Here is a 27,608-nt window from a genome sequence, read left to right as displayed (position 1 = left end):
GAGTGTCTTTGCAAAAGTCTAAAGGCCATGAGTAGATATACCAGCATCTTTATTCATCAGTGCTAAAAAATTAGCATACTGTTAACAAAATTGTTTTCTTCAAAAACTTTTTATATTTTAGGCACCTTAAATGCTTTTTAATGAATTACTGCAGTTGAAAAACTTAATACTAAAAGTAAAGAACATAATCTAGGGTGTCCTTAGGCTGCTTCAGGGAAAATGGGAGAAGAGTGGGAGTCCCAGCTGGTTGGATCTGAGTCTTGGGACTGTCACCTAATGGTGCAGAGTGAAGAGCCTCTTAACCTCTCTGTGCCTCACTTTTCTCAGCTATCAAATGAAATGGTGAGAGTTCCTATTTCATAAACTTAAATAAGAAAATACTTTTCCTTTGGGTGTAAGGAAGACAGTGAGTGCAAGGAATGTGCCAAGCACTCTGCAAGGCCACATGTTTATCAGATGTTTGCTTTGTCCTTCTTAATGCTATTCATATTATTGCCTTACTTCTCTCCCTATAAGTCAACTTTTCATTACTGTAACAATTACTTGAAATAAATCAACTTAATACCAGGAAAGGTTTATTTTGGCTTATACTTTCAAGTATAAGTATATGGTTGCTTGGCCCCATTGCCTTTGGGCCTGTGCCGAGGCAGCACAGCATGGTGGAGGAAGCTTCTCACCCAGAGGCAGTCAGGAAGTGAAAGAGGGTGGGAGAGACCAATGTCTTACAGTCCCCTTCCATGGCATGCCCCAGTGACCTATGACCTCCCAGTAGTGCCACATTGGGGACCAAATCTTCAACATTTGGGTCTTGGGGGAAGTTACTTTTTAGATCCAAACCAAAGTACCCTTGAAGAACAGCAGTGAGCAGTGGTTGGATGAGAACAGGTTACCCGCTGATGGAATGCTCAAGAGTCTCTGTGGCCCTTCCATGATTCTTCTTTTGGAGTAAATGCAGGACTTGCCTTTTATTGATTTGCATTCAATTCTGCTATTTGGTTCCCTTAACTAATTAAGATTATTGTTTTCTTAGCTACATGAAAGTGGTTATGATGCTGGCAAAGCCCTGCAGCGCCTGGTAAAGAAGCCTGTGCCCAAGCTGATCGAGAAGTGCTGGACTGAGGATGAAGTGGTGAGCATGTACCTACATTTCCCTTGGTTCTGGGCCATCAGGGTGTTCTCTCCTCCATGTGTGACCTGCCTGCTGCTCGGGGAACAGGGATTCATTTGGAAGACAGACTGCCCATGGCATTTATCAGTCAAAGGGAAGAGCCTTCAAGCCTTGCAATTACACAGGAAGACTTGACTTTAGTAAGATTAGGTTCCACAGATGTTGGGAAAGATAGCCCCAAGCTTCTTGGAGGGGAGAAATGAATTGTTACTTTTATAAAAGTTAATATGGTTTGTTGTCGGTGTTGGTGCAAGCCAACTGGCAGTAACTCCGTATTTTAAGATCATACATGTCAAAACCAGGTGATACAGAATCTAATTTGAGTAGTGGCCCTGGTGACTTGTTTTTATTTTGAGGGCTTACAGAACCCCTAACCTACTGAAGGTCATTCATCAAAACAAGAAAGCATAGACCAGCCGGGCACAATGGTGCACACCTGTAATTCCAGCAGCTTGGGTCGCTGAGGTAGGACCAACAGCAAGGCACTAAGCAACTCAATGAGACCCTGACTCTAAATAAAATACAAAAAAGGGCTGGGATGTGGTTCAGGGGTTCAATCCCCAGTTCTACCCCACCACTTCCCAAAAAGAAGGAAGCATCGACTCAATGAAATAAATACACTAGATTTTATGTACCCATTTTGTTGCTGTGGCCTATTAAAGGAGTTGGAGAGAAAGAAATGTGTCCACAAAGACAGACTTGCAAACCCTTAATTCCTGCCTGGCAGACAGTACTCATGAAACTACATCCCCATCTTGTGACTTTTCAAAGGTATTCCTGTGATAGGCTTAGAGATTTCCTGTGCTTTTGCAAACATGGTCTTCAGTGGGAGTATTATTGCTTGATATTTGCCCTTCAGGTAAATGCAATCAAAATGAAGGCTGGCCATGATTGACATATTGACTACAAGTTCCTCACCTGTTTTATAAAACATGGTAAGGAAGAGTATTTAGAAGTTGTGTGTGTGCTTTCTTGATCTTGCTCATTTCATTTATGCAGCAATATTTATAGAGTGCATATCATGTGCCAGGTGCTGTGCTGGGAGCTGTGTCAAGAAGAACACAAGGTCCCTCTTCAAGAGTCTTATGTTTTAAGAGGGAAGACCATCCTAACTCAGTATGTTTCAAGTGGTAGAAAAGGACAAAGGAAAAATAGAGTCCGGTAATGAGGATGGGGAACAACTGGGCAGAGGCACTGCCTCGTAAAAGAGGTTAAGGCAAGACCTTTGTGAAGTAAGGGGGGAAGCCTCTTGGATGTCAGAAAGAAGAGAGTTCTGGTTCACAAGAGGAAAGCATGCTTGGAGTGTGTTTAAAATAAGCAGGAGGCTGGGTGCTGTGGTGCAGTGGGTGTCATGCGGCCACTGCAGTCCCTGCAGCTTGGGAGGCTGAGGCAGGAAGATCACGAGTTCAACCCCAGCCTCAGCAACTTAGTGAGGTCCTAAGCAACTTAATGCGACCCTGTCTCAAAATAAAACATGAAAAGGGCTGGGGATGGGGCTCAAGGGTGGTTAAGTGCCCTTGCATTCAGTCTCTGGTACTTAAAAAAAACGAGGGCAGGAAGGTAGCTGGGGCACAGTGAAGAGTGGGTGGCTGTCCCAGGGACAGATCACGTGTGGCCTGTAGGCCGTGGCAGGGTGTTGTCTTTTGCTGTGCATGTGCAGTTTCTGAGACTGTTGAGTTCCAGGGTGCAAGGAGGGCAAACAGAACAGCAGGGGTGGGCCTGGGATGTATAGGGAAGGTAGAGCCAAGGGAATGTGTTCATCCAGTGACTTCAGTAAGTGGTGCTGGTGAAGGTTGAGAGGAGTGGGGACAGACTAGCCGAGATGGACTGAGGCTTTGGTGATAGAGCACCTGTCCCTTATGATTGAAATCTGATCATACTTTGGGTGAAACCCTTGTAACTGCTTTAAAATTACAAGCCTTACATGATTAGTAGAGAGATTATAACATCTTGAACATTTTTTAATGTTCAAAAATGGCCAAAGTGAAAACATTAAATTCAGATGTTTTGAGAAGTTAATATTAACATCTTCTCTGGAAACCTATTTACATGGGTAGAAGTTTGACTGGTAAGATTTTAAACTCCACAAAAATTTTTTGTGAAGAAAGATACAAGGAGATGAAAAGGGGAATGAGTGTGTAAGTAATACTTCAAGGATGTCTGCCCCTCCTCTTGGCCTGCCTTGGTCATCCTGTTGGTGCTTAGATACCACAACAGCTGCTCCCCTGCCTGCTCACCTTTAGTTCTTGAGCGTCCTCTCACTTCAGTCAGTCTGTCATTTTGGTATCTTCTCACGCACCTCCTCCCTGCCCCTTCTCTGTCCCTTCCTTCGTACTTCTGCCTCCTGTACTGACTCTGTCCTCTCCCTTCCACCATTTTTCTCATGACCTTCCTTCCCTCTGGAATTTTTTAAATACACAGCACAAAGTCCTCTCTTCCTGCTTAGAGAAAGCTGATTTCCTTTTCTTCCAGCACTTGCTAATATCAGGCCAAGATGTTGACCGAGTCCCCAGTGCAGCTGTGCACAGACTTAGCAGTGGGGGGCTGGGAGGACCCTTCAGGCACCAGAAAGAGCTCAGTGGTATTTTGAAAAACAAAACAGGACTCCAAAGTGGCAACCATTCCAAGCATGGGATAATGATCCCTAACTGCGTAAACTCAAGTTGGTTTGGGCTTATTTTTATCATGTTTGCTTCTTGTTTTGAGAAATGTTTTGGCAGTTACCCAGCCCTTGCAGAGCCTGGGGATCAAATGATTCTCTTATTTGAAGGAAGTTAAGCTTGCTTTTTGAGAGGGAGTGATTAAATAATTGATAGGCTGAAGGAGGCTTCTGATGAATGTATCCAAATCTTTGAATAGATTTATGTGGCAACAAGGCAGTCCCTCTTTACCTTGGTTTCGAAGAAACACCTGCTGTGTTCTTGCAGCCCCTTCTGATGACTTCACCACATTTTCTCACCCCAGGAATCACAGACATAAACAAGTGTGTCCACCCAAGTAAGTACAAGGGCCTACCTATCTTCTTTTATCCTCACAGTTTTCTATACACTTTGGATGTCCTAGTTATTTTTAGACTTTGTTGCCTCTGGTGTGTTAATTTGATCTAGCTAACCAGTACCAGCAAAGCCCTCCACAGGTTGTTTCCCATAGCCTGTGTGAGAACCTGTATGAGAACAGCCAGCCCTGTGAGAGAAGAGCCTGCCAGTTGTGCCTCCTGACAGGCAGGGCCCTGCCCCTGGAAGAAACTAGAGCTTGACCCTTCCTGCTAGCTGGATCGGCCCTTGCCTGCTGTGGCTGTCACTCCCTCTTCTGCTGTGTGCCTCTTGTTTTTACTGACCCTTTATCCCCGTTTCCTCATGACAACTTTTGTGCCACGGTCATGAGCTGGTTGTTAGTTTATAAAGTTATTAAGGGTAAGGACTTATTAAGGTGAGGTTAATGTCTCTCCCTCTGAGGGGCTTGAAGAATAGTGGTGGCACTTTGTTTAAGGTTATCATTCCTAAAATTTCTTCACTCAGGTCTTCCTCAGTCCAGCATTTTAAAACTTGTAATAGTTAATATTATTGAATTAACATCAAAAACTTTTACATGCAGCCGAAACTGACCTTAAAAATTTGACTTTTAGAAAATGCTTTTCAAATTACTCGTCATCCTACCTTTACCAAGGTAAAGAGGGACCTTTAAATATTTATTTTTTAGTTGTAGTTGGACACAGTACCTGTATTTTATTTATTTATATGTGGTGCTGAGGATTGAACCCAGGGCCTCACAGTGCTAGGTGAGCACTTTACCGCTGAGCCACAACCCCAGCCCCATCATGATTGTTATTTTTGTGAGCATCATCATAACGTCACTCAAGTGTTTCTTCCTAAGTCTCTCAGATCACTACTTATGTCCTCTGAGACTCAAAACTATACAAGGGGAAGCCTTTCATCTCACATCTTCTTTCAGTAACTGCTCTGACAGTTTGTGTGTGTGTGTGGATATGGTGTTTCTAATTGAAGTTGCTTTGGGGCGAAGATTCTTTAAATCTTGTTTTATTGAAGCCAAATTTGTGCTAATTTCTGTCAGATTCTATACCAGATACTGCAAAATAATTCTGCTTTTGTGGAGTGACTGCAAGAAATACCTTGGTAACTAGCCTGTAGTGTATATTTCAGGTTAAATACACGGGTCAGACCAGGAAAACATTCTGGAAGAAACCCTAGGGGAGTTCATGAAGCTTTTCAAATGCTAGGGTATGGCAACGATAGAGCCAGAAGATATGGCCAGATGCTGCCTTTAAGTGTTCTATTATTGGTAGTTAACCAATTTCACGTGCATTTATGCTAAAAATATGGTTCCGGCCAGGCATGGTGGCACATGCCTGTAATCCTAGCTACTCAGGAGGCTTGAGACAGGAAAATTGCAAGTTTGAGGCCTACCTGGGGGGAATGTAACTCGGTGATAGTGGCTTAGTGCTATCAAAAAAAGAATAAGTAAATAAAATATTGTTCCTTTTCAGAAAACCATCCAAATTGGTAGAACTTAAGAAAAAGGACGAAATGCAGATCAGAACTTAAAAAGCAAAAATCCAGAAATTAGATTATTAGGTTTTTAATTAAACATGATGCACACTTTTAAATATAACACAAAGGCCCTGGGCTGAACTGCACCTAATGGAAACAGATTAAGTCACCCTTCTATGCTTGGATAGTTATTAATTCTGTTTATTTATGCATGCAGGCTGAAGGTAGTGTTGGCTGCTGTTGTGTTACTGCTTATTGCACTGGGATTCCACTGCTGCTTGATTCTATGCTCTTAATTAGCATTCAGCTGTTGATTAGGGGAATACTAGGGATGCTAATTGAATTCTTTTTAAAATTCAAGGCCTGCACTGTCCTTGTGGAGTTTGGCCTGACTTGCAAGGATGTAAGATTGGGTGCTCCATTGAGCTGTGCCGGTTTTTCACCCTTTGCTTCCTGTCCTGTTGCCTGTTACTTGGTTTTTGAAAATATTTTCATGTTGATTTAGCTTTCAGAAAAAATTCAGATGCTGCAAAAAAAATTCAGAAGGTTTTGTTGCTTACAATAGTAAAGCAAACTGTTTCCATTTCATCTTGGCTAACAGTAGCTTTTATCTTGAAATATGCCTTCCATTAAATATTTTAATACTACTTTTGATGTAATACATTGAGGTGAACAACCTAGGTAAAAATAAACTCTGAAATTTTTATCCAAAATAGTAATCCACAGTGGTGATAAACCTTAATTGGCTATGTACATGGATTTATTTACAAGCTCATAAATTTTAAAACATCTAAACCTTCCTTCAGTTTAAAGCTCAGTTTATCATAAATATAAATGAAAATCCTTTCAAAATTGACATGACATGGTGAACTAATTTCCTGAGTATTTGTAATCCAGTGAACCAGTGTGGCTGGTAGGGGAATTACTCAGGCAGAGTGGCACAGCCATTTGAAAGGGGTCTCCCCAAAGGTCCTCAGTGCCTTTGTTGTACCCTTTTGGGAATGTTTGCTTGAGAAAACATTGTTTTCATTGTTCACTGTTTTAGGCCAGGCATCTGGACATGCCCAAAGACAGAGCTGCTTAGGAGTAAAAATACAATGAATTTTATTTACTGTTTGTGTGGCAACCGAAGAAAATATAATTCACAGTAACATCAAAGTTAAGGTTGTAGAGCAGCAGGAGGGTGTAGAGGTGAATGTGGAGGAGGAGCTGGATGACAAAGGGGAAGAGAGGCTTTCACCACCTGCAGTCAGCCTTCCATGGGTTTAAGATCCCCACAGCCCTGATGTTTGGTTTTAAAATTTCACATCCATCATATGGGAAAAGGCTTAGTTGTATGATATCTATTTGAGGAACTGTTTTTGGCCATTTTATATAGTCATACAAAAAACATTGATGATAAGGGGATCCTATCATATAGGTCATCTAAGAGATGAATCCATTTATTTTCTTCTTTTAACAATTTTTTGTAAAATTCCCCTATTGTTAAGAGTGTCATTATAAAAACACTGAAGATTAAAACATCACCCTTAACACACTGTTTACGGTTTACTTACTACTTCTTGTGATCATCGGGTCTTTGTTTATGGTTTTGTTATTGTAAATTTATTTTATATGTACAGGTTTGCATACATGAAAATTGAAACATAACATTTCTTTTATTTTTATTTTTTGGAACGTGGGAGTGGGGGTGTGTGTCAAACCCAGGACTTTTCAAGTGAAAGGCAGATGCTTTGTAACTGAGCTACATCCCATCCCTAAATTAAAATCTTTCTAAAGAAATTTTAGCGTGAAAAATTTTGCAACTTTACTTGGAAACTTTGCTATTAATCTGAAAGACAGACATACATATTCCATGAATCAGGAAATAGATACTTAGTAAATTTTGGGGGAAGGGCAGACAAACTCATCTACTACTGACCTACACACCAACCCAGGACCTAGTAAATTTTATTTATTTATTTATTTATTTATTTATTTATTTATTTATTTATTTATTTATTTATTTTTGAGAGAGAGAGAGGGGGGGGGAGGGGATTTTTTTTTTAATATTTATTTTTTTTAGTTTTCGGCAGGCACATCATCTTTGTATGTGGTGCTGAGGATGGAACCCGGCTGCACGCATGCCAGGCGAGCGTGCTACCACTTGAGCCACATCCCCAGCCCCTAGTAAATTTTAAAATGAATCAAAGTAGATTTTTCTCTTTACTCCTACCCTTCTTCGAAATGAAATTGATAACTGTTTTTAGAGACGAACTAAATTCTTAGATGAGAGTTGGAAAAATTAAGAGAAGTATAAATGTTGATCTATTACTTAAAACATTTGTAATACATCTATTACTCCATGTTATATATTCTTATTGTGATTCATGGTAAAAATCAGTCCTTGGTGTTTTTTTTTGTTTTTTTTTTAATGTAGATCCAGGTAATATGGCCTGTTATTTCAAGTGTTAATGAAACGGGACCATCTCTGCTGTGATTAACGCCCATCAGCCTTTGAACCAAACCCTTGCTTAAAGAAGTCGATGGTGTAGATAGAGTGGAGTTTATTGTCAAGTTCTTTAGGAAATGAGACAGCGAATTAAAAATCAATTGTATGTGCAGAAAAGTTGGTGTAAGGCTATCAATTCTGTCCATTAATTTGCAGAAAGATTCTACTGTTTAACAAGCTGGAAAGATAATGTATTTTTAAAATCCTTATGTAAATGAGATAGGCCAAGCTTTAGAAGGAATGAGGTATTTTAAGAATTTGCTTGAGTATTTCATTCAGCAGAAGTTGCCCCTAGGTTAAACCTACAATTCAGCTGTGACCTTGCTGTTCCTATTAGTGGCTTTGTGACACTCCAGGCAACCTCTCCATACTGTGGTCAAAGAAATATTTGTGACCATTTCTCTCTCTCTTTTAAACAAGATCGTTCTTTTTTTTTTTTTTTTTTTTTTTGCTTTTTTTTAACCAGTAATGTTTTTTAAAATTTATTATTACCATCCTTATGTTTTTCTTAAATCCACAATGCTTTTTGCCACTTCCCAGGCTTCACACAGAATTACTAGATGCATGTTTGCGCATGTGTGTGTGCTTAGGCCTTGGGGCTGTGCTGAGCAGAAGAGAGAGCTGGGAAGGAGCTCCTTATTGAATAGAAGCTTGCCCTAAATTATTCCTTGCTGCTCAAGATAATCTTTTTAAATCAAAGATTACTTTTTATGGGATATTTTTTCATTTTGCTTGAGGGGGGTACATGGGGGAGGGCATCTTCAGCTTGAAAGATTCATAAATAGTCAGGCAGTGGGTTGTTGAAACCATGTTTTCCATCTCATTTTCAAGGCATGTAAAAAAATGGGGATGGCATATACTTTAAGTCACTTGGTCTTCTTTCTCTGTTCATTTAAAAAATGTGAACAAAACACAAGAGCACTTGAAAGATTGCATTTGTGCTCCCATAGACAAAGTGGTTATTTTGTAAATGAAGAGGATGGAAAATCTTTTTTTTCTGTAGTTTCTTAGCAACAGAAAGTCAGTTTTAATGTGTGTGCTTGGAACTTTCTATGTATAGTAGCATTGGAGTCTTCCATTTTCACTGGTGAGACATATTAGACTGGCATGTTCAACGGGTGGGGTGGGGATAGAAAGAGGCCATAAAGAATGGGAGCCTGGAGCACACCTGTAATCCCAGAGGCTGGAGAGGCAAAGGCAGGAGGATCTTGAGTTCAAAACCAGCCTCAGCAATTTAGCAATGTGCTAAACAACTCAGTGAGACCCTGTCTCTTAAAAAATACAACATAGGGCTAGGGATGTGGCTCAGTGGTCCAGTGCCCCTGAGTTTAATCCCTGTTCCCACCCTCCCTGCCCCCCCCCCCAAAAAAAAAAGAGTGGGAGCCTACCATGTGATGATGTTATTCATTTAACCTCCCTCCTCTCTTCTGGCATACTTAAGCCTTAAATCTGAAGCCTCTCTCAGGTAGAAATAGTAAAAGCCTTGGTAGCCCCCTAATGCTTCTTCACTGAAGTCCAGCCTTTTTTTCTGTTTTAATCATCCCCAGAGACATTTTGTCATGCCTCCTGTCACAATACATTTTTTTTTTTAAGTTGTAGTTGGACACAATACCTTTAATTTATTTATTTCTAGGTGGGTGCTGAACTGCTGAGTCACAACCCCAGTGCCCCCACAATACATTTTAATGTTGCCCTGGGACAGATACTTGGGACAGATGTTTCAGAACTGCTTTAAGACATTTTTTTTTTTTTTTTTTTTTTTTTTTAGAGAGAGAGAATTTTTAATATTTATTTTTTAGTTCTCGGCGGACACAACATCTTTGTTGGTATGTGGTGCTGAGGATCGAACCTGGGCCGCACGCATGCCAGGCGAGCGCGCTACCGCTTGAGCCACATCCCCAGCCCTTAAGACATTTTTTTTTTTTAGAGAGAGTGAGAGAGGAGAGAGAGAGAGAGAGAGAGAGAGAGAGAATTTTTAATATTTATTTTTTAGTTCTCGGCGGACACAACATCTTTGTTGGTATGTGGTGCTGAGGATCGAACCCGGGTCGCACGCATGCCAGGCGAGCGCGCTACCGCTTGAGCCACATCCCCAGCCCCCTTAAGACATTTTTTAAAGTGGCTTTTTTTTGTTTGGTTGGGGGTCACTGATTGAACCTGGAAGTGTTCTGCCTCTGAGCTACTTTCCTAGTCCATATTATTTTTTTATTTTTCATTTTGAAACAGGGTCTCACTTAAATTGTCAGATGAGCCTTAAACTTGAGATCCTTGTGTCTCAGCCTCCCAAATCACGGGGACAGGTGTATGCTATCACACCCGACTCTAAAGTGTCTTTATGTGGATAGAGCCTAGTGTGTTTTCCACATTTTTTAAAAGTTTTTATTTTTTTTATTTTTTGGTAGTTGTAGATGAACAGCATGGCTTTATTTTATTGTTTATTTTTATGTGGTGCTAAGGATTGAACCCAGTGCCTCGAATGTGCTAGGCAAGCGCTCTGCCACAGAGCTACAGCCCCAGACCTGTTTTCCACATTTATAAAGCCAGGTACCAGGTATTAGGAAGCAGAGTATGCTTGATGTCCATAGAAAGAGATCTTACCAACTGAGGGTGGAGACCCAGGGTCTGTCTCTCTGCTTTCCTTGTATTTGGTATTAGTTTGGCGAGATAGCCTCCAAATCTTGTCTCTTTTGAGTAAAGACCTAAAGCAAAAGTGAGAGAGCTAGCTTTGAAAAGATACAGGGAAGAGCATTCTGGAGCAAGGGAGCCTGGATGCAGAGGCCCTGAGGAGAAGCACAAGGAGGCCCAATTGTGGAGGAGCAGAGGAAGTTGTGAGGCCACAGAGTTACATTATTGTTATGGAATTAATGAGGTGGCCTTGAGGTCTGAGCTGAGTCCTCTGCCCAGACTACCTTCCAGTGGCATTTTTATGGTTTAGTTGTGTGGGATTCTGAGTCACGTGTCCCTCTGACTCCTTCCGTAGCTTGCTGGAGCATTTCGGTTTTGTAGTCAGTGTCTGCCTCATACGTTTGTTGTAAGTTTCACATTTGTGAGAGGAGCCCATTTTTTCCTGCATAGGCAAAAGAAAAATACTTGGACAGATAAGGGCAGGTACTGTCCCTGTATTGTGGAATAGCAGTTGCTGTGTCATTAGACATTTCCTGACAAATTTTAATTCAGAAAGTAAAGGGTGGACAATTGAGAACTTTAGCTGACATACTCTGAGAGAAGGTATTTTTAAAAGTCTTTCTTCTTTGGGTCAAAACCCTGGCTTTGAGGATCAACTTAAGAAAGGCCTTCTAATATTGTTGTTTGACCAAGTAGGCCAAATGTCCCTATCCATTGGCATTTGCTTGGTTTAGGCCTTGGTGATTATTTTTAACATCTGGAGGACCCTGCATGTGCTGAGCAAGATGCTGGCCAGGTTTCATGCTCCCCAGCAGTGTTGATTTGTTCTCTCCCCAACCCCCTTGTTCTGGTGTTCACAGGTGCCCTAGAATGAAGAGTGTCCCTTTCCCGGGGAAGGCCTGGGAGTTAGTCTGGTCAACAGGGTACTTCTTGTCCTGTGCAGGCATTTGCTCACTGGGTTTGCTTGGATGCTTCCCACGAGGAAGTCTTGAGTGTGGGGTCTGTGGCTTAATTCTTTATTTTTTCTCAGTAGCTTCCTTTGGAAGGGGCAACCAACCCCTCCCAGTTGTCTGGGTTTGTTTTCTAGATTCCAATTAAAGAAAACAAAACAAAATAACAACCAAAAAATCCCCACCTCATTCTCTGCTGGGAGAGACTGAGTGAGGGGAGGGAGGGTGTGAAGGTGCTTGGCAGGTGATCCAGCTGCTGGCCTGACAGATGCACTCTTCCCAGAGCAGTCTGCTAACCTTTTTCTTAAGGCTCTGTTGTCTTAGGCTGTGGCACACAGGCAGTACACCTCTGCTCTCAGGTTTCCTCAAAAGGCCAGTGTGCTCCCTGCGCCTGTTTTACTGTTATACTATTTCTTAGGGTTTTCTTCCCTTGCAAAGGACTGATCTTTGTAGGCAATCTCAGCAACAGGAATGCAAGAACTAACTAGTAAATACACCAAACAACTAATATGGAAGGGACAGGCAAAAAATAATAAAAATTTAAAAGTTGCTGGGTGCGGTGGTACATGCCTGTAATCCCTAGTCCATGGAAGTGAAATCCTTCAGTCTTTCAGCAATAGCCGAATTTAAGGCGATGTTTTCAGATCATCCTTTGAGTCAGCCCGATTTCCATGTCAGCTTAGTTACTTTCCAAGTCTATGACCCAGAGCTGCTTGACCTTGGTAGCTGGACTCCCTTTCATAATCAGCCCACATTTTTTTTTTCTCTCTCTCTCCCCCCATCCTCCTCCTCTTTCTTGCCCACCTCCTTTCCTTCTCTTTTTAAAATCCCTGTCACACATGTCCAGAGTCCTATCAGGTGTGTATTGCTCTCAGGCCACATTGTGAGATGTGGGAGCCAGCTGCTCCCCCATTCGGGAAGTTGGCAAGCACTGTGCTGTGTCCCAGTGCTGCTCAGTGCTGCTCCAAGCTCAGGTTGGATACTCCAGCCTTCTGAGTGGAAGGGACCTGCTCCTTGCCCCTGAGTGTCTTTACAGCTTGACTTGAAAAACTAAACATTTTTGTTTTTTTCTAGGTGACCAACTTTAGATTATACACGGGAGTGGGGGGCATTTTTCAAATTACACTAAATGTATTAAATGTGTTGCATTTCCACACCTATGGTGTGTAAAACTCTGCTGACTGATTGTGACTTTTGTTCCACTCTTCATATCAGAACTCTTCCTTTAGTTGACTTTTGGGTGGTGGTGGGGGAAACATAGTTGCCCTATTTTGTATTTTATTTGGAGACAGGGTCTCACTCAGTTGCTTAGTGCTTTGCTTTTACTGAGGCTGACTTTGAACTTGTGATCCTCCTGCCTCAGTCTCCCAAGCCACTGGGATTACAGGAATGTGCCACTGTGCCCAGTTTAAATGAATTTTCTGTTCCTGTTTTTGTTAGTTCTATTATCCAGGTGAACTTTTTTTTTTTTTTAATTTGGCTTTGTGTATGTGTGTGTGGGTGTTGCTGAGAACTGAACCCAGGGCCTTGTGCATATGAGGCAAGCACTCTACCAACTAAACTATTTCCCTAGCCCACCTGGCTGGAAATAAGATTTAAAAAACAACATTGAGGGTCTGGGGTTGTGACTCAATGATAGAGCGCTTGCCTAGCACGCATGAGGCACTGGGTTAGATTCCTAGCACCACATAAAAATAAACAAATAAAATAAAAGTTTTGTGTCCATCTACAACTTAATTTTTTTTTTTTTTTTAAATCTTAAGGGCTGGGACTGTAGCTCAGTGGGGGTAGAGTGCTTGCCTAGCATGTGTGAGGCCCTGGGTTCGATCCCCAGCAGCCCATTAAAAAGAAACAAATAGAATAAAGATATTTAAAAAAAAATCTTGAAAACAACAACAACATTGAGCCGGATGCGGTGGGTGGCATATGCCTGTAATACCAGCAGCTCAGGAGACTGAGGCAGGAGGATCACAAGTTCACTGCCAGCCTCAGCACAAGTGAGGTGCTAAGCAACTCAGTGAGACCCTGTCTTTTATTTATTTATTTATTTTTTTTTTTTTAAAGAGAGAGTGAGAGAGGAGAGAGAGAGAGAGAATTTTTAATATTTATTTTTTAGTTCTCGGCGGACACAACATCTTTGTTGGTATGTGGTGCTGAGGATCGAACCCGGGCCGCACGCATGCCAGGTGAGCGCGCTACCGCTTGAGCCACATCCCCAGCCCATGAGACCCTGTCTTTTAAATAAAATACAAAATAGGACTGGGGATGTAGCTCAGTAGTCGAGTGACCCTGAGTTCAAACCCTGGTTAAAAAAAAAAAAAGAAAAAAACCAAAAAGAAAAAGAAACATTGATCCCTCATACAAAAGAAAGAAAATGTATTGGCTGGTTTGTTCTGCTTAGATCTCTGAAGGAATTGCCACTAGCTTGTCATTGCTTGTTAGTATGGCAGGAGGCTAGCTGCCCAACTGTGGTGTTCTTGGATGAGTGTTCACGTTGGTCATTGTCACCACAGATAACTCAGAAGGAAGATGGCAGCACATAATGGAAGTTTCTGTGTGTTTGTTACTCCTTGAGGAATGCTGGAGTCCCCAGGGGTTGCCCTTGCCCATGAAATAAGTTATTAGTTGAGAGGAACCTTGGAGGGTGGATAGGCTTTCACCAGACAGATGATACAGAGGCTAGCGGGAAAACAAAGGCATGAAAGAATGCAGGTAGTTGGTTGGAGTGGGTTGTCACTTCTGAATGGAGCTTGCAGGCGACAGGTGTAGAAGACGGCTAATTCCAGAACCTCCCACTCTTGACAGAGGGCATTTATTTCAGTCTGTGGGAAATGGCAAATTAAAGATCTGAGGACAAGGAGTGCCAGAACTGGGTCTGTCCTTGAAGATCAGTCTGGCAGCAGCATAGGATGAGTTGAAGTGGATGGAGAAGGGAATTGGTGACTCTCAAACCTGACGCCATCTTAGAGGCACTCTCAGAACTTGAAGATGTTCCATTGCCTAGCTGCCCTCCAGACCAGTCAGATCACAGGCTCTGGTGGGGACCATTGGAGTGGATAAGGACTGTGGATCCTTGAGAGAGATGTAGAGAGCTCTTGTTTTACTACCATGTTGCTACCTCAGTTTTTCAATTGAGTTTGTGTCAAGGACAGCCACAGTCCTGCCATTCCCTATGTTTTCAAAACAATGTATATAATTATTCTTCATTTCCTGTTAAATGTTTAATGTAGATTCCAATCCCTTCCCTGCCGCTCACAACCTCCTAGGTTGTGCACTGGAATCACATGAGTAACTTTAAATGCACAAAGCGAACTTGGGTCACCCCAGAGGTTCCAATTTAATTTATCTGGGGTGTGGTCGAGATGCTGGGGTACTAATGTGCAGCCCAGGTGGAGGAGAACTAAGGTAGAGGAAATAAGAAGGGGATGAAGATGAGAGGCTCTCCCAACTAGCCATGAGGTATCTGTTATGTGCCAGGTGCTGTTCTGAGCATGTGACTTGAATTGACTTACATGTTGCCATCTTAAAGATGGAGAAGCCAGTCACAGGCAGAAGAGAGATCCTTCCTGGCCACAGAGCAACTGGTTGGTAGAGCTTGTCTTCCCCCCACCGCAGACCCTCAGTATCATGTGGCTTCTGGAGGAGGCCATCCAATGGGGTAGCAGCACAGAAGCTGGAAAGAGAGGGTATTCCGGTGCTGGATGGGGAGGAAGCTGGGCCTTCCTCACAAGAAGGGAAATAAAGAAGTGCTGACTTTAGGGGAGAACAACAGAGCTTGTGTTGGATTTGAACTTATTTAGAAGCTGTAGCAGTTAGAAATGAAGCTGTCAAAGTAGAAGCTTTCTGGTTTATAAGGGAAATTCACAGTTGAGAAAACTGGACTTGAAGAGGGTAATTAGCTTGCCCAAGGTCCTAGAGCTAGTTAATTGCAGAGCCGGGGGCTGATGAGGTGACCAGGGATGAGATGAGGTCCCCTGAGACTAGTCTCATAGGGAATGCTTATATCGAGGGGTCATTAGCCAGTGACAAAGACAAAAAGGAATGCCAGAAGGCAAGGGGGAAAGTTTGGGTCCGATATAGCTTAATTTTAGGAAGTGAAGAGTAAGTATACATATACACATGTGTATGTAGTAGTCATGTAGGGAATGAATGATGAGACTGGGCCATCCTTGATGTAGCCTGTCTGATTGTCCTGGATCAGGGTGGTGAAGCCTTCTCAGGATGCCACGAAGCTGAGTATTGATCACACCTTTGGCATAATTGATCCTGAGTCCCACACAGAGGCTGCTTAGAGCACTTGGGAAACCAGGACCCAGGTGGCAGAGGAGTTGAGGACAAGAGGTCCGAGGCAAGAAGGGATGTTGTGGGATTAGTGGTTGCTAGGCGGTAGGGGGAATCTTTAGTTTTATGTCTTAGGTGTGGTTCTAGTAGGTGGCTCTGCTGGAATAAAAAGCCCCAAGAATGGTGGCCACAGACAAAGCATCACAAGGGCTTCTGGCAAGATTTTTGTATTCCTGAGAGTTGATGTCAAAAGGTAGGGTGCAGAGGGAGATTTCTAGCTAGGACCCACCTGGTCTCCCTGGATTGCTGCTGTTGACAGAACTGAACTCCCGGCCCTGTGACTATAGTTGAGGAGGATACTGTGTGGAAGCCAAGGTGGGGGGGTGGGGTTGTTGGGTTTTGGAGATCAGAGAGAGGACAGTATGTCCCTAGAGGCTGTGGAGTGAAGAGCCAGTAGGGGTTGCCACGTTGTCAGAAACAGTTCTGGTCTGAATTGGGCTGGGAGTGCAGGGAAAGGGTTGAGAAGGAAGGAAACCTGTGCTGTGAGTAGAGACAGAGTGGTCCCTCCGTGCTGCTTTGTCAGGTGATATGCTTCCTGAGGGCCTGCGTGTTTCCCACAGATCTTACTCTCAGCGTGAAATTGAGATGCGCTGAATGAAGGGGCAGAGGCGGAAGGTAGAGGAATGTTGGAAGGAGACAGAGTTCTTTGAGTTGATGAACTGAGTGCCCAACTGAGACTGAAGGTGTGATGTTGGCTGTGCTGAGTGTGACCAGGCTTGCCCTGCATCCTGGGCACTGTCTGAATGCTGAGACTAGAGGCAGGTGTGGACATGCTGTTTTCAGGGAGTTTGCATTCTAGTGGGGAACACAGACACATACTCAAAACAACCTCAGTAGGGTGCATTCAAGTAGACGCTGTGAGGAAGACAAGCTGGTTTCACTGGGGCTGCTCGGCCCTCCTCCAGGTAGCAGCAGCTTCTGTTCCATGACTTTTATTTCTGTGTCTGCACAAATGATATCATTGCTAAGTCAGTCAAATAGGTGTTTTTCTAGTAATTCAGTTTACTTGCCCCCCCATTGGGGTCATGTCTCAGTTGGCTATAAACTGCTCATTGTCAGGACCAGATAAATAAATGGCTTTAGTATTCAAGAACTTTCAAGAATTTAGAACAGGCTGAATTTGGCTGCAAGGAGAAATGGGGACTTTGTTATGGAAATAAAAATGATGTAGTTTTCTTTGACATAGGCATGTATGTGTTTTCATGCTTAGATGAACCTTTTTCAGCATGAAGAGCATCACATTAGAATATTTTTAACAGCAAAATAAGGTGCTTTTTTTTCATGGCTATAGATTTGGGAAAAAAGGTTAAAAGTGAAGAATCTGTTTCTTGGTAATACCTTTGCTGATAATCTAATGGTAGCTGTGAGTGAGTGAATGTTCTTCTGGGAAGGAGAGAGAGAGGGAGAGGCTGTGACTAAACCCAAAATGGGGCTCTGCAGCCACGGAACTCCCTTTGAATGTGACTGGTTTCACTTTCTTTTCTCAGGGTGATATGTTTATCAAGCAGGCTGAGGGTCTAAAACACAGAAGACATGAAGTAGCTTAATGTGTGGATAAGTCATTTAGTCTTTGTAAGGAACATATCTTTGATTCTATAATAAGCCACAAGGTTTTGTTTTCCTGCCATTAGTCAGCCTAGCTTGTGTTGAGCAGGTCACACAGTCCCCAGCCTGCCTGCAGTTAGTACAGCTGGGGTCTGTCCCAGAGAAGGCTGACCTCTTTGGGCTGTCCCCAGGTTAGCCAAGAGAAAGAAATGCACTGCTGGAGTGAGGGTCCTTTAGAACATTTGTTGTCTATTTTTCTTCAATAATCCTCATCTGTCTGTAGAATGTCTCCCATCACAGAAATGTAATTATTTTGTTTTAGAGTGTTCAGGCTGAAAAGACAGAAAGACAGAAGTGGTGGTAAACCTGATAAATCTGGTGGACTGTGTGTCTCCGACCAGTTGCTGTACCTTGGGCAAGTATTGATCCTCTCTCTAAGAAGTAACAGTGTTATTAAATAGGCAGGCTCTTCCAAGGCTCTTCTCCAAGGCCTGGGTACTCATAGTATAAAAGGAAGTGTCACTGAAGAAACATGTATTAAATAACTGTCAGTGCAAAGGCCTCTCTCTGCCAGATGGCACTGGGCAAGACCTCTCTGCCACAAGAGGATGATACCTAATGGCAGTGAGGATGGAATGTGGGAAGTTCCAAGGCAGGTACAGAAGTGGATAGAGCCCGGTACGGTGGCGCACTTTTGTAATCCCTGCAGCTCTAGAGGCTGAAACAGGAGGATTGAAAGTTCAAAACCAGCTTCAGCAAAAAGCAAGGTGCTAAGCAGCTCAGTGAGACCCTGTCTCTAAATAAAATACAAAATAGGGCTGGGGATGTGGCTCAGTGGTTGAGTGGCCTTGAGTTTAATCCCCAGTATGCCTCCTGCACCCCCCCACCAAAAAAAAAAAAAAAAGTGAAAGGAAACCCAGAGGAAAAAGAGAAAACTTGGGTAGGAGACAGTAAATTTGCTCAGGGTCACAGTGCTGGTAAGTGCAGCACGCAGGAATCCAAGTCAGATAGTCCCACCCAAGAAAGGTTCCCAGATATAGCAGAAGTCTTATATAAGGAAATACAGGTACAGAGCAGACAGGTCATGCCCAGAAACAGCAGGGGCCTAGCCTTGAGTACATGTGGAGCAGGGTTGGCAGATGTGTAGTAGAGCCACTCTCTCCTTCCTCTATGTCCATTGCAGACACGATTTGACAGTTGATTTCCTCTTGAGCTGAATTGTGACCTCCGAATCCACTTTAGCTTGGCCTTCTAATCCAAATGCCTGCGGTGGCAAGAGTAGAGGTTGGCGTGATAAAGCACTTTGATTAGCACACTGTGGAGTCTGAGCTCTTTATTTAAACAGAGAAGTACCAGAATCAGTTTTAGAATTCAGACTGAGAACAGCCGTGCCTTGGTGGAGCAACAGCTGGGTGCAGGGCCTTCCCTGGGCAGTGTCTTGGTTCTAGAAAGTATGCCAGGTTTAACCCTCGTTTGGCTTAGGTAAAAACATTCTAATGGTGTAGCTGATGCATGGAAGCATATGTGAGGCTCCAGAAAATGTTCAGTAAATACAAAGTTAAAAAAAATTTTCCCATGGAGCTCCTGAAAGCATTTTCTCTAAAGTAACATACCCACTCCCAAGTTAAAATATTTTTCCTAAGGATCAAATGCCTAATATATGATCAGTGTTGACATTTAAAAATAAACTATCCAGGAGCTGGAGTTGTGGCTCAGTGGTAGAGCACTTGCCTAATATGTGTGAGGCACTGGGTTTGATTCTCAGCACTACATATAAATAAATGAATAAAATAAAGGTCCATCAACATCTTAAAAAAAAAAAAAAAACTATCCAGGGGCTGGGGATGTGGCTCAAGCGATAGCGCGCTCGCCTGGCATGGGTGCAGCCCAGGTTCGATCCTCAGTACCACATACAAACAAAGATGTTGTGTCTGCTGAAAACTAAAATGTAAATAAAATATTAAAAAGTAAATAAAATAACTATCCAATCATTCTTTTTAAATATATTCATTGAATTTCAAGTACTATAGGGATTTATACCCATTATCATCTGTTTTTAAAATACATGAATGAGGTTTTGTTTTGTTTTTTAGCAGTCAGATTATGCATCTTATCTTTTCCTTCCTTGAACTTCCATTTCCCTGCTAGTTCATCCAGAGGTCTATTTAGGGCAGTGCATTTTATGCTGGGAGTCTTGTGTCAGATCATCCTTTTATACTTCCCTGCAACAAATATGTGTGTATCAAATACGTGCTTATACTTTCCTTTAGCAGGAGAGCTGTAAATGAACAATACAGTTGTAAATGCTAGAAAAAATTTTTTCATATTATATTGTTATAATACCTTCTAGTGCACAGTTGATCAAAATAACAAAATATTATAAATGTTGATATGATTTCACTTTTTGCTCAGTATCTATTGGAAATAAGATGGATGGGTTATTTAAAACACATTAGTTCTTGGGTGAATGTTATTTATATTTAGAATGAGGTCATGTTCTATGTCAAATATATTTCTGTTGTTCATTTATCTTATTTATGTGAATAAGGAGATGGGAAACATAGTTTTGTTAGTGCCGTTCAGTTATTTGAATTCCTTCCATAATAATGTCAAAATATAACTTGTCATCAAGTCATTATTTTCACTAATCTATCAGGTATCATTTCACTGTGACCTTTTTCAGTTTTGTTGATAGCAAAGAAGTGGAAGATTTCTGACTTGCTAGGTTTTCTTATTTATTTCTTTGTTTGTCTATTTATTTATTTATTCGTTTTTGAGGTGCTGGGGATTGAACCCAGGGCCTAGTGCATGCAAGGCAAGCACTCCACCAGCTGAGTTGTATCCCCAGCCCATAGGTTTTCTTATTTAGACCTGAGTTAGGCATTTTGGAACCAACACCAGTGCTTTAAATTGTGCCCTTTCATGAGGTGACCCAGGGACAGTGCTCCTTAGTAGCTTCCACTTGGGAGAGGGGAAAGGGATTGCATTTGTTTCTGGAGAGATAGATGGGAGATGGAATAGTATCCTCTCACAAAGAGTGTGTACTTTCTTGGTGATATTAGGAAAGTGAATGTACATATGAAAGTTGAGAGTTTAGAAATAAATTCTCTTAGAACGATTTGACTCCTTATACCCTTAAAAAAGTCTCTCATGTCTGCATTTCCTAGTTTTCAGACCATGTACTTACAGATCCTGCATGCCAAGTTTAATTGTGGATGCTAGGGGAACCCAAGGGAGCAGGCCTTGTCTGGGGTAGGCGGTGGTATGGCAAAGACCAGCCTGGGAGCCAAGGCAGGGAACTGGGCTGTACATCATTGCTTTGGTGATTAAATGATGACAGACTACTGCTTTTGCCCTCTAGGAGTTCATCATATGAGCTCACATTATTGAAAAAGAAAAAAACAAAACAACTTCCCTCCCCCAAGAACACATAAAACATCGGGGGGGGGGACCCTTTGCTAGACCTTGTTTTTGTTTTGTTTATTTTTTATTGAATTATTTTTGTGGTGCTATTGATTGAACCCAGGGCCTCATGCATGCTAGGCTAGCATTTTACCACTGAACTCTATCCCCAGCCCTAGGTCTTACCTTTAAATGTTAATATAGCACATATGTTACTCTAGAGCACTTTTTAAGAAAATATTTTAATATTTATTTATTTATTTATTTATTTTTTAATTTGGAAATATGGTTTTATTTATTTATTGGCATTGGGAATTGAACCCAGGGACATTTTTTTTTTTAAAGTAAGAGTGAGAGAGAGTGAGAAAGAGGGAGAGAGAGAGAGAACTTTAATATTTATTTTTCAGTATTTGGAGGACACAGCATCTTTGTCTGTATGTGGTGCTGAGGATCGAACCCGGGCCGCACACATGCCAGGCGAGCGCGCTACCACTTGAGCCAATGTCCCCAGCCCCCTCTAGAGCACTTTTTAAAAAATGTTTTGATAACGATATGTCAATATAACTGACTTTCTTGGCAATTCCATGTGTTTTATTTTAGGCATCTACAAACTGTTTTTAGAAGGGGTTAGGCTTTACCAGAATACCAAAGGGTCCGAAGTAGAAAACAGATTAAGAACTGTGCCTCTTCCAGATGCCATAGATAGTTTCCAAAGCATCCAAGATGACAAGTTCAATACAGTGGTTTCATGAAAGGACACTGCACAGAAGAGACTATAACACTGTTCCTGGCTTAAGGTACATGCCACAGGTGATTCAGTTGTTACCTTAGAGTCAGATCTCAGAGTGGTATTATCAGGAATTATTATAGGGATACCAATGTTGCCTGTAGTCCAGTGGAAGGCACCTGGAACTACCGGGGTGCATGTCTCCCAAAGGTTCCTGATCTTCTCTCTCCTTCTACCCCTGAAGTCCCTCTGAGAGAGAAAAATCTTCAATCTCCAGATTGCTTTTCACAGCAGTTCAGTATGTTATTGGTTTTATGGTTAAGTAATCTTGACCTGTGGCTACTTACTTAGAATTTGATTTGTGTCTTTAACATCTTAACATTCTTTCTTTTCTTTCTGGTGCTTTCTCAGGCAGCTCATTTCCTCCATGCACCAGGTTCCCTGACTTGAAACCACAGAGCTACATTTAGATCAGGTTTCTTACATGCTGCGGACTCTATCTCATTTACAGTATCATGTTTCTGTTGCCGTACACTGTCTGATCTGGACCTCTTCATAGCTTTTTAACAATTTGTAATTGAGCAGGAAGTGTGTTTTTATTACAGTGGCCTTTTGATTTTGATTTTACAATCATGTAATGTTTAGCAGAGAGCAGAGGTGGGCAAGTGGCTCTCTGAAACACATTTTTGACAGAGAGAAGTCTGTTGTTTCAGCCACTTGGCTATCTGTCAGTGGTTCTCAGACTTCCCCCTTGTGTTGGTTGCCTGGCAACCCGGGGCTGGAGCAATCAAACCGTGGCCAGTGCTTTTCCAAGTCCAGATTGGGAGATGATTTATTGGTGGAACTGTAAGCACAGTAAACCCAAGTCTCAGAAATAACCTTTATTATTATTATCACTGTTACTATTTCTTTTTAAACTAGGAGTTTATAGAAACCACATCAAGAGAAAAATAAAGAGAGAAGGAATATCAACTGGAGGGTTTCCTTGCAAAAATTATTAAGAATAGAATTAGAGAGCTGGGGATATAGCTCAGTTAGTAGAGTGCTTGCCTTGCATGCATAGGCCTTGGGTTCAATCCCTAGCAAAACACACACACACACACACACACACACACACACACACACACACATACACACACACACACACGAAAAGAATAGTCTTTAATGAGCTGCTTATGTTTCTGTCTACATATGTATAGGCTGATACTTTTACCTGGCTGAATGGTTACCATCCTCCCCCCTTAACTGTTGTACTAGCACACTCAATATTCTAAAAGTTAGTCCTTCTTGTGATAAATTGGGGTACTTGGGATACTGTGTTTCCAAAAGAAACTCCTGGCCCAAGGTCTGCCTGCAGCCCAACAGACAGGCAGGCTTTCCCACTGTCTGCCTGTCTTCTTGATTTAATTCAACAAGTATAAAATGCTGATTTCTCTTCACCCTGTTTTTCAAAATTTGTTAAAAAATCCGAAGATTTCAGTATATGGAAAATCTCTTCTGCTCAGTTTTTCTGTGAAGCTAAAACTACTCCAAAAAATAGTCTATTAAAACATTTTTTTTAAATTCAAAGACTCTGCCTTTCACTGTCCTGTGTTAAACAGGTGTAGTGGGTCTTCCTTTTCACATGTGCGTATCTGTACAATGGGAAGAGAGGGCTGCCATTTGTTGATTCTTTCACATTCTTCTCACTTTCTGCTCTTGTCTAGACGACCTTCTCTTGCCCCTCTCCCAATTGTAATGATAACCTTTTCACAGTAAAAATTATCTTATTGGTTTATTTTTTATGTAAAAGTGAGATCTAGCAGTTCTTGTTGAGGTTTTCCCTTCAGATGTCTAAAATAATTTTTTCAATACTGCAAATGAGGATGAAGAGGAATCTATTTCTGGGTGGGGGGAGGGTGTCTTCTGCAGCAAGTGGGGTGGGAGCAGAAGAGTCTTAGCCTGACTTAGCTTGCCCCCAGCATTCCTTTCTTTTAAATTTTAAGAAAATACTTTGGAACTCAAACTCTGCTATGTGTGCAGCCCAGTGTATCCAACTTATATGTAAATGCTCTATTAATATGTTTGTATTTTTACAAATACACAGATCTAATCTGTGTATAATTTACACACAGCTGTGTTCATGCTCCCTTAGTACCAATATTTTCAGCAAGAACAAGGTTATCATGGGAGCACTGTTGTTCCAAACAGAGGCCAAAAGAACAGCCTCAAGGTTCCCAGGGACTCTGTTGAATGTTATAGCCTTCCTGAATGGAGACAGTATGAGACCAAAGCAGGGTGCTGGTAATGGATAAGGAACAGCCACCTCTGGCTGGACAGGGATCTTCCTCTTCAGCTTTACCTTTTGTAATTGAGCTACTGTTCCCTCTCCCACCCTGCACTGTTTCCTAAAGGGACAGTTGATTTTCCTCTCTTTTCGGAGATCATTCTTTAACTGATTTGAGTTCAGCCAAGAACGCCGTCCAAGTCATATGGTTATGAAGGGGAAATGAAGTCCTTGAATCCCTTCTATGCCAGGAGCTCAAGTGAGCCTGTGGCATGTTTTAGGGTCCTAGTTTCCTCGCTTTGGGAAGTGGGTAGATCATGAGAACTTTTATATTTGGTCAAGTTCTTCTGGAAGGCAAGTTTTACTTAATTTGAAATAGCTGGCCTGATTGGTTTTATTTATCTTATTTATATCATTGCCCATAATTTTAACAGTTTAGTTAATTTACCTCTTTAGAAAAGAAGACTTTTAGGGACATAGCTCAGTTGGTAGAATGCTTGCCTCATATGCACAAGGCCCTGGTTTCAATCCCCGGCACCACACAGGGGAGGTGGGGGGGAGGAAAAGAAGACTTTTGGTGCTTTGAGTCTTTAGGTGTCTACAAAAAGGAAGTAGGATTATTAAATAATTATTTATAATTTATTAAATTAAATTTTTTATTTAATAATTATTAAATAATTAGGATTATTCTGGACCTGCACTTTCCAGCATAGCAGCCACAAGCCACATATGCCTGTTGAACGCTTGGAATGTGGTAGTCCATGCAGAGATGTGCTGTCACTGTAAACAAGTCAACAAAAACTTGATGAGGGGAAAAAAATGTGCAATATTTCATTGATAATATTTATATTAATTATATATTGAAATAATATTCTGGATATGTTGAGGTGAACAAAATATTAAAATTAATTTTAGCTGTTTCTTTTGATCATCTGGCTACTAGAAAATTAAAACTTAAATATTTTGCCCACATTTTGGGGCTCACATTCTATTCTGCTTGGCAGCCATTGACATCTATAGTCTTTTTTTTTTTGTATTGTGGAATGAACTCACAGGTGTACAACCACTGAATTATATCCCCAGCCCTTACTTTTTATTTTGAGATAGGGTCTGCTGAGACTGGCTTTAAATTTATGATCCTCTTGAGCCACTACAAATACAGGTGTGCTCACCACACCTGGCTATATTCTTTTAATTACAGTTTTTACAAAAGGCGTCCTCACTAAAGATTTCTACATTTTTTGTTTCCGTGCAACTTACAGATAGGCCTTGTTTCCTTTTTTAGTTTATTCCTCTTTCCTGTGTGCTAAGATCATCTTTGTCAAAGAAAGGTGAACTTTCACTATTTGTAATACCCTTTACAGGGGCAATTTTGTGGAGTCGCTAGGGCTTCTGCCTGTTTGGGTATTTAGCTAGTGGAATTTCTACATTTGCTAACATTGCTGCTTACCTAGCCTCAGAAGTCACCCTGAATCATTTCTGTTACATTCTGCTGGCCAAGGCAGTTACAAGACCCACCCAGACTCCAGAGGAGGAAACACCCTCCTGTCAGTGAAGGAGCATTGGCATCAGCTCATAAGAGCAGCATAGGGATGTGATTGGTGTTGTGGTGCTACCTCTGGAAAGTACGTTCTTACTTGACTGGGTAGTTCTAACTTCACAGTGCATGGAAGCGAACCCACTCACTGATGGTAGATTTTGTTAGACCTGAAATAATGAGAAAACCTCAGTGTGCTCAATGCAATCATCTGACTTAGAGAGACACAGACAGAGATACAGAGGAGGGCCCAATGGCCTTTCCCTAGTGGGCTCGATCGCCATGTAAACCATCTCACATGAGGTCATGTTTACATTGGGTATGTGGTCTTTGGATGAAAAATGGAGTAACTTTTCTTTGATACTTGAGGCCATCTGGGAAGGTGTGTGTTGAGGGAGGAAACCATTGGTTGCTGAGCTGGCATCAGTGGAGGAATGGTTTGGTTCCTCTAGTGGGACATAGGAGTTTGAACTGAGAAAAAAGTTGGGTAACAATCAGTTTTGTTGTTAGTAGTTATTTAGAAACTTAACAGTGGAAACTTCTGAATACATGGAGTCAACCCAGATGGCAGATGATTCGAGGTTAAATAGCCAATGGGAAGACTAAGCCTGGTCACCTCCAGATACATGCATATATTCATTCAAGCATTGATTGCAGGTCACCTGCTATATGCTGTCAGGTGCTCTTCTAGGTTGCTGGTGGTATAATATGAGCCCTTTTCCTCATATTCAGCAACATCCGTGTCATGTCATGCCATATCACATATGCTTATAAGTGCTAGGTGTTAAAGTGGAATAAGGTTATAGAGAGTGATGAGGCACACAAATTGTCCATGGTAATTAAATTAATAATTGAGTGACATTGAGATTAAAGTTTTTGGTTTTAGTAATGAATCTTATATTAGTTTCCTGTTGCTACATAACAAATTATCCTTAACAATAAAAATCACTCTAACTTAAAAACAACTAGGAGCCTTCATTTTCTCTCTCTCACAGTTTCTGTGGGACAAGAATGTAGGAAATGCTCTGTGGTTGTGACTTGGGGTGTGTGTTAAGGTGGTTCAGCTCCTTCACTCATGAGGCTGGGTGAGAAGTCTCAGCCCTGGGGGCCAGGACAGTTGCGGCTTCCGAGGCATCTCTGTCCCTTGTGATCTCTCTAGTCTAGTGTCTTTAGCGTGGTCAGACTTTTTCATCTGCAGCTCAGGGGTCCAAAGATATGTGTCCAGGGAGGGTGAGCCAAGCAGAGCTGCATTGCTGTTTCTGACATAGCCTCAGAAATCACCCTGTATCATTTCTGTTACATTCTACTGGCCAAGGCAGTTACAAGATCCACCCAGACTCCAGAGGAGGAAACACCCTCCTATCAGTGGAGGACCATTGGCATCAGCTCATAAGAGCAGCATAGGGATGTAATTGGTGTTGTGGTGCCACCTCTGGAAAGTATGTTTTCACAGATATAATAAAGATTTTGTGGGTAAGTGTGTTTTAATTTGTGGACTTGTTTTTGTTTCACAGTGCTGGGCCTTGTACCTGCCAGGCAAGCAACTCCACCACTGAGCTGCATCCCCAGCCATTTGTTTTGTTTTAGATAATATATGGTCCTCATCTGTAAGACCAGAGTTTTGACCAGTTCAGGTGCTGCAAGGCTCCCTTCCTGTTCTTTCTCTGAATCTACTAATATCACAGGTGTGACAGGGAGGGAGTGTGGAGTTGAGCTGCTCAGTTTTGTAGAAATTTCTGGGCACATTACCACAGGGGGTCAACTGGGGGCTAGGGAAGGGGCTGCTGTTGTTCAACTTCATTTACCCCTTGTGTACATGTTCTTGCTAATCCGATCTGGTGGGACCATAAAACAAGGGTCTCAGCTAGGAACCAGGCACTGTGGGTATGCTCCGGAGTCAAGGAAGGGAGAAGTCTTACCGAATCCTACTTGTTATTCTTGTACTCTTTGGCCTTTGGAAGATTAAGAAGGAAAGGAAGGAAGAGAACTCTTTGGTATTATTCCTCTCTGATAGTTAAGCAACTGCTCTCACCGACCCAGAGAGAACT

At 41.9% G+C, this 27,608-nt stretch overlaps 1 protein-coding gene across 1 annotated transcript in view; it reads left to right on the top strand.

Moving 5' to 3' along the window:
* Nucleotides 1-27,608, top strand: part of Rere (arginine-glutamic acid dipeptide repeats) — a 150,867-nt gene that overhangs the window by 49,224 nt on the left and 74,035 nt on the right. Inside the window, exon 5 of the mRNA XM_026397970.2 lies at nucleotides 1,031-1,129. Coding sequence (XP_026253755.2) covers nucleotides 1,031-1,129 — 99 coding nt within the window. The remainder of the gene's footprint in view (nucleotides 1-1,030; nucleotides 1,130-27,608) is intronic.

Source organism: Urocitellus parryii, chromosome 11, assembly GCF_045843805.1.
Source record: "Urocitellus parryii isolate mUroPar1 chromosome 11, mUroPar1.hap1, whole genome shotgun sequence".
Classification (NCBI taxonomy): domain Eukaryota; kingdom Metazoa; phylum Chordata; class Mammalia; order Rodentia; family Sciuridae; genus Urocitellus; species Urocitellus parryii.
The sequence above is the reverse complement of the archived record's forward strand: the minus strand, read 5'-3'. Positions and strand labels throughout refer to the sequence as shown.